General features: G+C 36.0%; 1 protein-coding gene across 1 annotated transcript in view; it reads right to left on the bottom strand.

The window, feature by feature from the left end:
• Positions 1 to 12,059, bottom strand: part of DNAH8 (dynein axonemal heavy chain 8) — a 404,075-nt gene that overhangs the window by 144,304 nt on the left and 247,712 nt on the right. The window contains exons 62-64 of the mRNA XM_027876336.1: positions 9,558 to 9,711; positions 8,482 to 8,646; positions 4,396 to 4,622 (exon numbers count right to left, since the gene is read on the bottom strand). Of these exons, the coding sequence (XP_027732137.1) occupies positions 4,396 to 4,622; positions 8,482 to 8,646; positions 9,558 to 9,711 (546 nt within the window). The remainder of the gene's footprint in view (positions 1 to 4,395; positions 4,623 to 8,481; positions 8,647 to 9,557; positions 9,712 to 12,059) is intronic.

The raw sequence follows: 12,059 nt of genomic DNA, 5'->3' as shown, positions 1-12,059 counted from the left end.
AGTAGGTCCTCAAAACATGATTCAGTGTTCCTGAAGTCAAAACTATCTTCATAATAATAGTAAAACTTGTTTTATTTCTAATATAATAAATATCTATAGATATGACAAACATAAAGAACAGTTCTTTGGGGAAAGTTCTCAATCATTTTTAAGAGCCTAAAGGGGTCCTGAGTCCAAAAACTTTGAGAACCCCTGCTTTAAACCATAAAAAAATCAATACATCCTTCTCCCTGAATGTCTGAGGTATAGCTTATCATTGGTCATCACATGCTTCTGTTCTGCTCCTTTGAAAACATCCATAACAAGAAGAGGGCCAAGCTTCCTGAGATCACAGATTTCCTCAGCACTGAGTTGGTACAAATATCAATGACCTAGACACACAAGGAGAACCCATCGCTATTTCCATGGTGAAATAAAAGTGTTATTCTTCTCTGTATAAAGGGGATGCCATTGATCCACTGGCAGCAGAATACACTTTTTGAATAATTTCTCCAGTAAAGGAGAAAGTTTTGTGCTAGGTAGCCCCAGGCCCCCTGAGAGTCTAGAGAGGTTAAAGGCACTTTTAGCTCATGAAGTCCTTAACCATATTAAAACAAAAAGGATGCATTAAAAAAATTGGGCACCACCATCAACAACAAAAGGAAATAATTATATTTTTAAAAAATTAGTGAATGATTTTCTAGGGTGTTTTTTTCTGTAAAAACGCATTCATTATTATTGAGGAAAAATTCATCCTTTGGAAAATGTCAGAGATTCTATTAAGTTGTATTATACTGACTGCCATTAAGACATTCTTGTCCTATTGTTGAAAAGGTAACATAGTTCTTCAGTCTCTCTGATAAGGGCCTCATTTCTAAAATATATAGAGAATTAAGTCAAATTTATAAGAATACAATCCATTCCCCAATTGATAAATGGTCAAAGGATATGAACAGACAGTTCTCAGATGAAGAAATTAAAGCCATGAAAAAATGCTCTAAATCACTGTTGATTAGAGAAATGCAAATCAAAACAACTCTGAGGTACCATATCACACCTATCAGAATGGCCAACATGACAAAACAGGAAAATGATGAAAATTGGAGAAGATGCGGGAAAAGTGAAACACTAATGCATTGTTGGTGGAGTTGTGAAATGATCCAAGCATTTTGGATAGCAATTTGGAACTATGCCCAAAGGGCTATAAAAATGTGCATACCCTTTGACCCAGCAATAGCACTTCTAGGGCTATATCCCAAAGAGATCACACAAACCGGAAAAGGACCTACATGTACAAAAATATTCATAGCAGCTCTTTTTGTGGTGGCAAAGAACTGGAAATTGAGAGGATGCCCATCAATTGGGGAATGGCTGAGCAAGTTGTGGTATATGAATGTGATGGAATACTATTGTGCTATAAGAAATGATGATCAGGCTGACTTCAGAAAAACCTGGAAAGAATTGTATGGTCTGATGCTGAATGAAGTGAGCAGAACCAAGAAAATGTTGTACACAATAACAGCCACATTGCATGATGACTAATATTGGTAAACTTAACCCTTCCTGGCAATACAAGGATCTAAGACATCTCCAGAGGCCTTGTGATGGAAAATGCTATCCACACCCAAAGAAAGAACTATGGAAGCTGAATTGCTAATTTTTTTCTGTTCTGTTGAGTTTTGTTTTCTCTTTCTGATCATTCCTCCTATTGGTTTTAATTTCTACTTACAACATCACTAATGGGAAAATATGTTTAATATGAATGTAAATGTATAGCCTGGATCAGATTATGTGCCGTCTTGGGGAGGGTGGTGAGGAGGAAGGGGGAGAAAAATTTTAAACTCAATAACATATGGAAGTGATTATTGATAAATCAAAATAAATTAATAAAAAAAGAAAAAAAAGAAAAGGTAACATAGTTCTTAATCCTCTAATTGTGACCTTGAGTTCTAGAATAAATGGCCCTTCTAGTACTCTCTTTCACTCTAAGTGGTCCACATATTCTCACTCAAGATCTTTTTGGAAATAAGTGGTACACAAAGTCAGATCTAGGGCTGTAGACTGTGGCCATGAGCCAGAAGTAGCCTTTTTTTTTAAAAGAGATTAATCCTTTGATCTTGATCTCATTTACATGAGCTTTTAATCAATTGAACTAGTCAGCCACTGGTGTCCTATAGTAATTCTATAACTAAATATAATGAAATTTATTAACCAAAAAAAAAAAGTTTTCTGACATAGAGAAGAAATTCCAGTTAAAAAAACAGAACTCTGTAAAATTAGTCCACCTTTTACATAATGCTTTTCAGTTTTAGAGTTTAAGAACATTGCATTAGAATTTTTGTGAATATAAAAAATAATCATAATAGCTGACATTCACAGAGTACTTTCAAATTACAGAATATTTCATATCTATCATTTCATTTAAATCTCAGTACACCCTTGGGAGGTAAGTAGGGAATGTATTCTCATTTAATTTCACAAATAAGGAAGCTGAGACATATGGGTTTAGTGGCTCTCCCAGAGTCTGAGGTAAAAGGTGGAATTGAAGGTAGAACATGGGTTTTTGGACCCCAAGTGTCTCCAATGGATCAAAAAAGATACAGTGAGTTACTCAAGAGGATGAAAAATCTTTATATATAGAGTTTTTGAAGGACAGAATAGATTTTTAAAATAATTTATTAAGAATATATGTTAATATATGTTAATGTTAATGTATCACTGGCTAGATAAAATGAGATAACACACTTAAAGTACCAAAGAGCTTTATAAACCTTAAGGCATTACATAAGTACTATCTAGCTATTATTAGTGATATGGATTAAATAACTTGTGTGGCAGTTTTAGCTTTTGAATCAGCACCCATATTTGTTAGTCTTGTATATTCCATACTACTTTCTCAATCAGTTATATTTTTTCTTTTTTTATGAATTTATTTATTTTGATTTATCAACAATCACTTCCATAAGCTGTTAAGTTTTAAATTTTTCTCCCCCTCCCTCCCCAAGACTGTACAAAATCTGATATAGGCTATACATATACATTCCTGTTAAACATATTTTAACATTAGTCATGTTGTAAGGAAGAATTAGAACCAATACAAGGAACCACCAGAAAGAGGAAACAAAACAAAACAGAAGAAAAAATAGCAAATAATATGCTTTGATTTGCATTCAAACTACATAGTTCTTTTTTTGGATGTGGATAGTATTTTCCATCATGAGACCTTTGGAGATGTCTTAGATCCCTGCACTGCTTAGAAAGGCAAAGTCTATCAATGTTAGTCATCGCACAGCGTGGCTGTTACTATGTACAAAGTTCTCCTGGTTCTGCTCACTTAACTCAGCATCAGTCCATACAAGTCTTTCCAGGTTTTTCTAAAATCTGCTTGCTCATCATTTCTTATACACAATAGTATTCCATTATATTCATATACCACAATTTGTTCAGCGATTCCCAAACTGATGGGTATCCCCTCAATTTCCAATTCTTTGCCACCACAAAAATATTTTTGTACATGTGGGTCCTTTTCCCAATTGTATGATCTCTTTGGGATATAGCTCTAGAAGTGGTATTGCTGGGTCAAAGGATACGCACAGTTTATTGCCCTTTGGGCGCAGTTCCAAATTACTCTCCAAAATTTCACAACTCCACCAACAATGCATTAGTGTTCCAATTTTGCCACATCTTCTCCAATATTTATCATTTTCCTGTTTTGTCATGTTGGACAATCTGATAGGTGTGATGTGCTACCTCAGAGGTGTTTTGATTTGTGTTTCTCTAATCAATAGTGATTTAGAGCATTTTTTTTCATATGACTATAGATGGCTTTAATTTCTTCATCTGAGAACTGCCTATTCATATCCTTTGACTATTTATCAATTGGGGAAATGAGTTATATTTTTTGAAGAGCTGAGATATACATATTAGCATTTTCTAACACTTAGGGAATGTGAGTTTGTACCAGTCAATTGGCATTTTATTTTATTAAGTACTTGACATGAAATAATTATCTGATTAAAGAGTGAAAACAAAATTAAAATTTCCTCCAAACATACGACAATGTAAAAAATAAATGAATTTCTTAGAGAAAAATAAATAAGACATTTTAAAAAATAAACATGATCAATTTGCAAATTTTCAAAAGAAATTTAAATAAAATAAAATGATTCATTAGGCATTTGTTATTTGGGGGCCAACATAGTTACTTAAAAAAACCTATTTAATTATCTTATGTTGTTAATCTATTGTCATTAGAAAATCAAAGAGAAAATTTCAATACTGCTAGGAATCAGTCTTCAATCAATAATAAGTATAATTTATGGGAATGTATATTATATTACTAAATAGACTATTCCTTTTAAGTGGCAATATATTTTTTCATGATTCTGTTAACCATCATATTTGCATAAATGTTACCTTTGGAAGTAGTTCTCGCAGCCTTCTGAAACCATATCATGAAAAAGACCCATTGTTTCTACAACTTGTTTTTTAGTTTCATGAGAACAGACAATATTATATTCCAAAAGGAAATAGGAGGCTACAGCAACCAAAGCCTCCCTAGGCCAGCGACTAAACCAATCCATAGTGCAACCTGATATAAGGCCAGGGAATTTCAAAGAACGGGCACGAAACTTCTCACCAACCTATTAATAAAAATTACAATAACAAAGGAATATTAGAGCTAGATTAGTAAGAGCATGTTATTATAACATCTAGTCCTGGAGCAATGTGATCTGGCTTCCAAAGAAGCAGTCTTAGGTTGCATTAGTAGTATATTATCCAAATAAAAATGGGAATAATCCTACTATACTCTCTTAGACCATATCTGAAATCTTGTTTATATTCTGGACATTGCATTTTAATAGAAATAGTGACAAACTAGTGAATCTTCAGAGGAGGTTTAGTGAATGGTCTAGATACCAATACCATTGTATAATAAATGGTTTAATGAATTGGGTATATTTTTCTTGGAAAAGAGAAGATTTAGGGAGGCAAATTATAACCATCCTAAAATGTTTTAATGACTTTCTGTGGCAGAAATCTTATAGTTAATTATGTCTTACTTATACTTAGTTACATCTGACTCTAAGATGCAATGTGGTATAGTAGATAGAGAGCTGGCTTTAGGGTCAGGGAAACCTAGGTCTAAGTCCCATCTCTGTATGTAATATCTGTGGGACTCCCAAGCTGTCATTTAGTCTTTTAACGCAATTTTCTAAGACTCCAAGATGCACAGAAGTTGTTAGTCTGAATTGGTAGAGGGAGTTTCTTCCTTTGGGAGGTATTTATACCAAAGAAATCATAGGTCCTTTCCCTATCCCTGTCCTGTGTAATTCTACAGCACAGCATGTGGAGTCAGTGGATGTCATTTAACACTAATAGAAGTTTCTGTCTTTTGATAAAAGCACTGTACAAAATAATGTTTTTTTCCCCCCTAGGAAACACTTCCCAAGGATGTTGTAGAGGATATTTAATTCCTGCCTTGGGTGGAAGGTTAAGCCAATGCCTTCTATGAGCTTTCTAATTCTTTGGATTCAGTGATTGTAGGTAAGTTAAATGCTCGAGGCAAATCATCTACAGTGTATCTTGCTATGTTATGACTCCTTTTTTATTAAATTTTTGTGGGGTGGGATCTGGACTCATGAGTGCATCTGTGTGTAAGGACTCCCATTGTAGACACTCCCTCCACTGATCAAGTTAATCCCATTCAACAAGCATTTATTAAGTATCTTCTATGTTCCAATCACTGTGCAAGGTGCTGGGGGATACAGTGAGAAAGTCCCTGCCCTCAAGGATCTTATATTCTATTGGGCTAATAAAATGTGAATGCAGATAGGTGAATATGGGATGTATGCAAAGTAAATGAAATGGACAAAATAGTACTTCAGGGTGAATGTAGAGTGACAAAAATAAACAAGAACTGGGGCAGAACAGTGATCCTCCTGGGACAACTGGAGAAGATCTAAAGAAACATCCCAGGATGGAGGTTTGGCCAGAGTTAAGGGTAAACATCCCAGGCTAGCTCTGCTGAAACAGCAAGTGGCAAGCCCTGGGCTGGAAGGTAGCCTCAACCTCAGCCATAGGAATTTTCACCTCCTGGACAGTGTGGGGAGTCTGGCATCTGAGAAGGGAAGACTGAGGGAACTTCTGCTGACAAGGGACACCAGGTGTAGCTGTGCTGCCAGCAGTGTGGTCTTGGGTGAGAAAAAACCAGCACACTCCTGGTGAGTGCAGAAGCAGCGGGACAGGGATGCTGCTGGCTGTGGTCACTTACAGAAGAGCTGAGGTCTTGGTTCCGGTTCTAGACCAGGGAGGAGAACTAAAGGCTACAGCCACTGCAGGGTTCTAAGGGAGCAAAAGTATTTCCAGCATAGTGTGGCTAGGGCCCTAGCTGTGGCTTGGAGGGGAAGTATAGAGGTTGGGCCCAGGACAAAGCTCAAATAATAAGAAGGACCTGAGACCAGAGGCACCATGCCCCACACCCCAGGATTAGAGGTGATTATAATAACAAGCTGCTAAAAATTAAAAAGAGCAGGCAAAGGACAGTTCCTATGGGAATAGAGAAATATGAGAATATTCCTATGAGAATAGAGAAAACCTGGGTTCATCTTCAGAGCGTGATACTGAAGCAAAAAAAAAAGCATCTCCTACACCCAAGAGTAATATTAAATGGTCACTGGCCCCAAAAGAATTCATAGAAGAACTCAAAAAAGACTTTCTAAATCAAATTAAAGAAATTGAGGAAAAAATTTAAAATAAGAACAATCAAAGAATAATAAGAAAATTATGAAAAGAAAGTCAACCAACTGGAAAAGGAGATCCAGAATCTTATGGAAGAAAATGACTCCTTGAAAATTAGAATTGGGCAAGGGGAAATGAATGACATTATAAGATATCAAGAAATAATAAAACATTCAAAAGAATGAAAAAATAGAAGATGATATGAAACATCTTATAAGAAAAACAATTGATCTGGAGAACAGATCAAGAAGAGAAAACATAAGAATAATTGGACTACCTGAAAGCTACTATCAAAAAAGGAATTTTGATACAATAATACAAGAAGTAATTAAATTGTCCTGAAGTGTTAGAACAAGAAGGGCTAAAGAGGGAACAACATATATATTTAAAAGGGTATAAAAATCGTCTAAATTCAGAAACAAACAAAAGGGTAAGGGGATAAGAGTGGAGGGAGAGGATAAGGGAGAGATTCTTGGAGGGAGGGAGGTTAAAGAATAGGAGAGCAAGTTAGCAAGTGGAAGTAAAGCAGAGGAGCAAGCAAGATAGCAATAAGGTGAGAAGGATAGTGAGGAAAATAGGAAGAAGGAAAATACACAACAAGTAATTATAATTTAGAATGTGAATTAGATGAATTTACCCATAAAATGGAAACTGATAGAAGATTAAAGGTTTGAATGCAACAATATGTTGCTTTCAGGAAATGCCACAAAAATGAGAGATATACACAAACATAAAATAAAGATCAGGAGTAGGATTTATTATGTTACCTAAGTAATCTATTTATGTCATGTGATCCCAATTAAATTACTAAAAGAAAAACTATCTTACTGAGTCAGAAAAAATAATAACAAGGTTCATTTAGGAGAGTAGAGGGTCAGAAACTTCAAAGAAACCAGGAGAAAAATATGTGAAGGAACTAGATTCAGTAGTATCAGACCTTAAACCACATTATAAGGTAAGGGCAGCATTGAAGTAAAAAATGTATAATTTTGATTATTTTAAATTAAAATTTTCTTGTATAATTAAAACCTATGTAGCCAAGAATAGAGGGTGTGGGGTCCCTATTGGTGAAAGCCATATAGCAAAAGCCTTAACAAGGATACAGTGACCAGTTCATGAGCTTGTGTGTCTGAACACCTACCTACCCAACACTACTGGCCTTGACGCCTGGGGCTCTGGGCTCAAGCCCAGTACTAAGCAGTAAATCAAAACATTAGCTAAACTGTGATGGCATATGTAATGTAATAATATCACTCCTCCTCCCTTTTTTTATTTCTATAATTACCATGGGGCTTTTTCTGGGACTTTGTAGGGATCCACTGAATCATCTGGCCACCACGAATACACAGGGAACTGAGCCAAATTTATAAAAATAAAGGCCTTTCCCCAATTCAGAGTAATATATCTATACTTTATAGTCTTAAAGACTGGGGACACTGAAACATTAAGTGAATTGCCCATGAACATGAAGTTAAGAAGTATCTGAGTTATCTGATTCTAAGGCTGACTATCTATCTAATATATCACTGTTACCTCTTATTATCAGCTTACTGAATTAAAATATAGAACACATGATTTTGGTGAGATAAAAAACAAGGAATTTAGTGAAGAGTTTGCTTCCCTTACCTCAAGAACTGAGTGATCTTGCTAGAGAGAATATTATATTTACATATGTACATGGATAACTACATATATATTATATGAATATATATTCACATTTGCATATATGGAAACATACAGATACAGAAAAGAAAAACTCACTGGAGAAAAGCAGAGAACAACATGCAAATTCTTCCGTGATCGTGCTATGAAATACTCATAAAGATTATCAAAGGTAGGAGGGTGACGAGGCATTTCCTTTTTCATCACTGCTACTAGTCCTTGAGTAATCTCATCCAACTCATCCCGAGCAAATAAATTAGAGATCTTTGAGGAAGTAACAAGAAAGTACTCAACATTAAACTTTTTTTCCTAAATCCAATATACTGCTAAATTTTGCATTTTCCCCTTCTATCTAGTATTTACCTCTAGAATCTTTCTTACCATTTGTTTCCACAATTGAGTACCTGGCCTATGGGTCATCTTCAATCTATACTACATGCCTTTCTACTAAGCCTTCAAAGACTTTATTTCTTACCAGTTAATTAAAATGGCTGTGGCTAAAATAATCTTCCACCCTCCTCTTCCAAGCCAGTCATGTTAAAAACTTAAAATGAAACATAGCCCAATGAGGATAATTAAGTACATACTGCTTCTAATTAAGCCAGGCAGTCATTCTATTCCCTAACACCAATCTTTTAAACCTTTTAACAAGGCTCTTCTATACAGTGGTTTTGTTGTGTAAAACACCCAAGGAAACACATTTTCTAACATGGCACCAAAGCTAAAAGCATCTGTTTAAAATTTAGTTCTACAAATGCTGCCATTTGGTAAACATGAATCTCATATTCTTGCTTTTTTTATTCTCAAATACAGTATTTTTTAGAACATTGGATAACCGATGCTGATGATATTTCGCCTCTGAGTACAGAAAGAGTCAAATGAATTACAGAATCATGTTAGGAGATAGGTTCCAGAGCCATCTGAGAAATGGATCCAAGTATAGGGAGCTGGGTAAGGAAATAGAACATGTAGAACACTGCACTTGGACAGGAGCAAGTTCACATAAATGTGAACTTTCATTTCTTTAAAAAAATACAAATTTGTTAGATTTACTCTAGTATACATCAGAATTAACAAGTAGGACTCAGGAAGCGTATTTCTAAAAACCTGTTTTCCCTTTCAAATATTATTTTTCAATAGAAAAGATATCCTTGTTTATTACTTCAGGATTCTACCTCTCCTGAAGATAGCAAGTTGTTAAGATATTCCAGAAATGCCTCATCTTTTATTTCATTGTCAGTAAAGATAAATGTGATTCCTTTTCCTTCAGCTCCAGCAACATGGTACAATCCCTTCAAGTCATCTGTCAGATTGGACACATTATAGGACCTAAAAGGATAAGTAGTAAGAAATTTAAAATCAGCTCCAAACAGAATCATGGTATACATGCATAACACAAACCTATTGAGGGCTATGACTCATACCAATCCTTCTCACTCAGTTTTAAAATATTTTTAATAGCCTACTACATGCACCAAATGACAATGGCAGTTAGAAAACAAAGAAAATATAGCTGTGATCACAAATGTAAAAAAAAATTGTTGGAAATCAAATACCCAAAAGAATAGATATTTTTAAGAATTGGGATATGAGAAATATAATTATATCAATTTCCTGAATGGTGGTAATCTGTCAGAACTGAGACTTGAATATTGAATGTTGTATAGAAAGGAATTTTTAGTCCAGACAGGGCTTAGCAAAGAAGTTCTTAGCTTTACTCAAACAAATCAGTTCAGTTATAGAATTAGAAAGAGAAACAGTCAACCAGGGGGAAAATCTTTACAGCAAATTTCCATGATAAGATCTTTCCAAAAGCTATAGAAAAGTGATATTAATAGCTAAGTCCAAAAGCCATTGCCAAGTGGATAGATGGGCAAAGGATATGAACTCTCAATTCTCAAAAGGAGAAAGGCAAGCTAACAACCATATGAAAAAAATGTTCCAAATAACTAGTAATAAAAGAAATATAAATTAAAATAAATCTAAGGTTCTACCTCATACTCATTAGATTAGCAACAGAACAAAAAAGGAAAGTGACAGTTGTTGGAGGGCTCTGGGAGAAGAAGCACGCTAATATACTGCTGGTGGAGCTTTGAAGTTATCTGTCATCTAGTAAGAATTTGGAATTACTTGCCAAGAGTTATTCAGCTGTGCATATGCTTTGAGCCCTATATACCAAAGAAATTTTTAAAAAGGAAAGGACTCATAGGTACAAAATTTTTTACAGTAGTATTTTTTTCATGCCAAAGAACTAGAAACAAAGCATATACCTATTAATTGAGCTAGGTAGCATAGTAGATAGGGTGCTTGAGCCTGGAGTCAGGAAGACTTGAGTTCAAAATCAGCCTCAGACACTTCCTACTAGTTGTGTGACCTTGGGCAAGTCACTTAACCACTATTTGTCTCAGTTTCCTCATTTGTAAAATGGGGATAATAATAGCATCTTTCTCCCAGGGTTGTTGTGAGATCAAATGAGATAACATTTATAGAGGGCGGAGCCAAGATGGCTGAGTAAAAGGAGTGATTTGCTTGAGTTCTCCCCCAAACACCTATAAAAAATGGCTCTAAACAAATTCTAAAGCAGCAGAACTCACAAAAAGACAGAATGAAACAAATTTCCAGCCAAAGACAGCTTGGATGGTTGATTAGAAATGCATATTGCGCTGGGTGGGGAGAGGAACGCAGTTTGGTGTGGATGTGCAGGCTGCAGCGACCCTGCAGCAGGCCTCAGAGTACTGAATCATGGGAAGCTATGGCAGTTTCCAGACTTCTCAACCCATGAATGCCAAAGACAACTTAGAAGGTCAGTGGGAAAAGTCTGTGACTTCGGTGAGAGAGAAGCTAGGTCTCAGCCGCAAGTCCCAAGCGTGGGCCCCGGCTGCCTCCTGAGCTTCCAGCCCACAGACTGAGGGGGAATCGAGTGACTGACTAGAAGGGGATTGCAGGGATCTCTTTGCCTGTGCTGAGGCAGGAATCTCTTGCTTTGCCCATGCTTGGATCTGGGTCACAGTTCTGGGTTGTGGTCCTGGGACAAAGAGGAGCGCTGGTGTGGTGGAGCTTGTAGTGGCTGTGGAGAGGAAACCCTCCTCACAGTTCCAAGACAAAAAAGAGTACTCATAGACCATAGCACAGTCCAGCAAAGGAGTAAACACCTCACCCTTGATCATAGCACCTTGGAAGAACTGAAAATTTACAGGTCCCTAGAAGTATCTCTGAAAACAGCTGCACAAAACCCCTGAAGCTTGGGACAGTACATTCTCCACACTGGAAACAGACTCCTACCTTAACAAAGAGTTTATAACTCAAGTAATTGGCTGAGATCATGAGCAAGCAGTGCAAAAAGAGTCAGACTACGTTATCTTACTTTGGTGACAAAGAAGAACAAAACATATAACCAGAAAAAGACAATGAAGCCAAAGCTCCTACATCCAAAGCCTCCAAGAAAAATGTGAATTGGTCCCAGGCCATGGAACAGCTCAAAAGGGATTTTGAGAAGCAAGTAAGAGAAGTAGAGAAAAAACTGAGATTGATGCTAAAGGAGACCCAAAAAAATACTGAAGAAAATAACACCTTAAAAAATAGCCTAACCCAAATGGCAAAAGAGGTCCAAAAAACCAAAGAGAAGAAGAATGCCCTAAAAACAAAAATTGGCCAAATGGAAAAGGAAGTCCAAAAGC

Source organism: Vombatus ursinus, unplaced genomic scaffold (genome assembly GCF_900497805.2).
Source record: "Vombatus ursinus unplaced genomic scaffold, bare-nosed wombat genome assembly UNPS02014811.1, whole genome shotgun sequence".
In the NCBI taxonomy this organism is placed as follows: domain Eukaryota; kingdom Metazoa; phylum Chordata; class Mammalia; order Diprotodontia; family Vombatidae; genus Vombatus; species Vombatus ursinus.
Note: the sequence above shows the minus strand (reverse complement) of the source record. Positions and strands in the feature narration are given on the sequence as shown.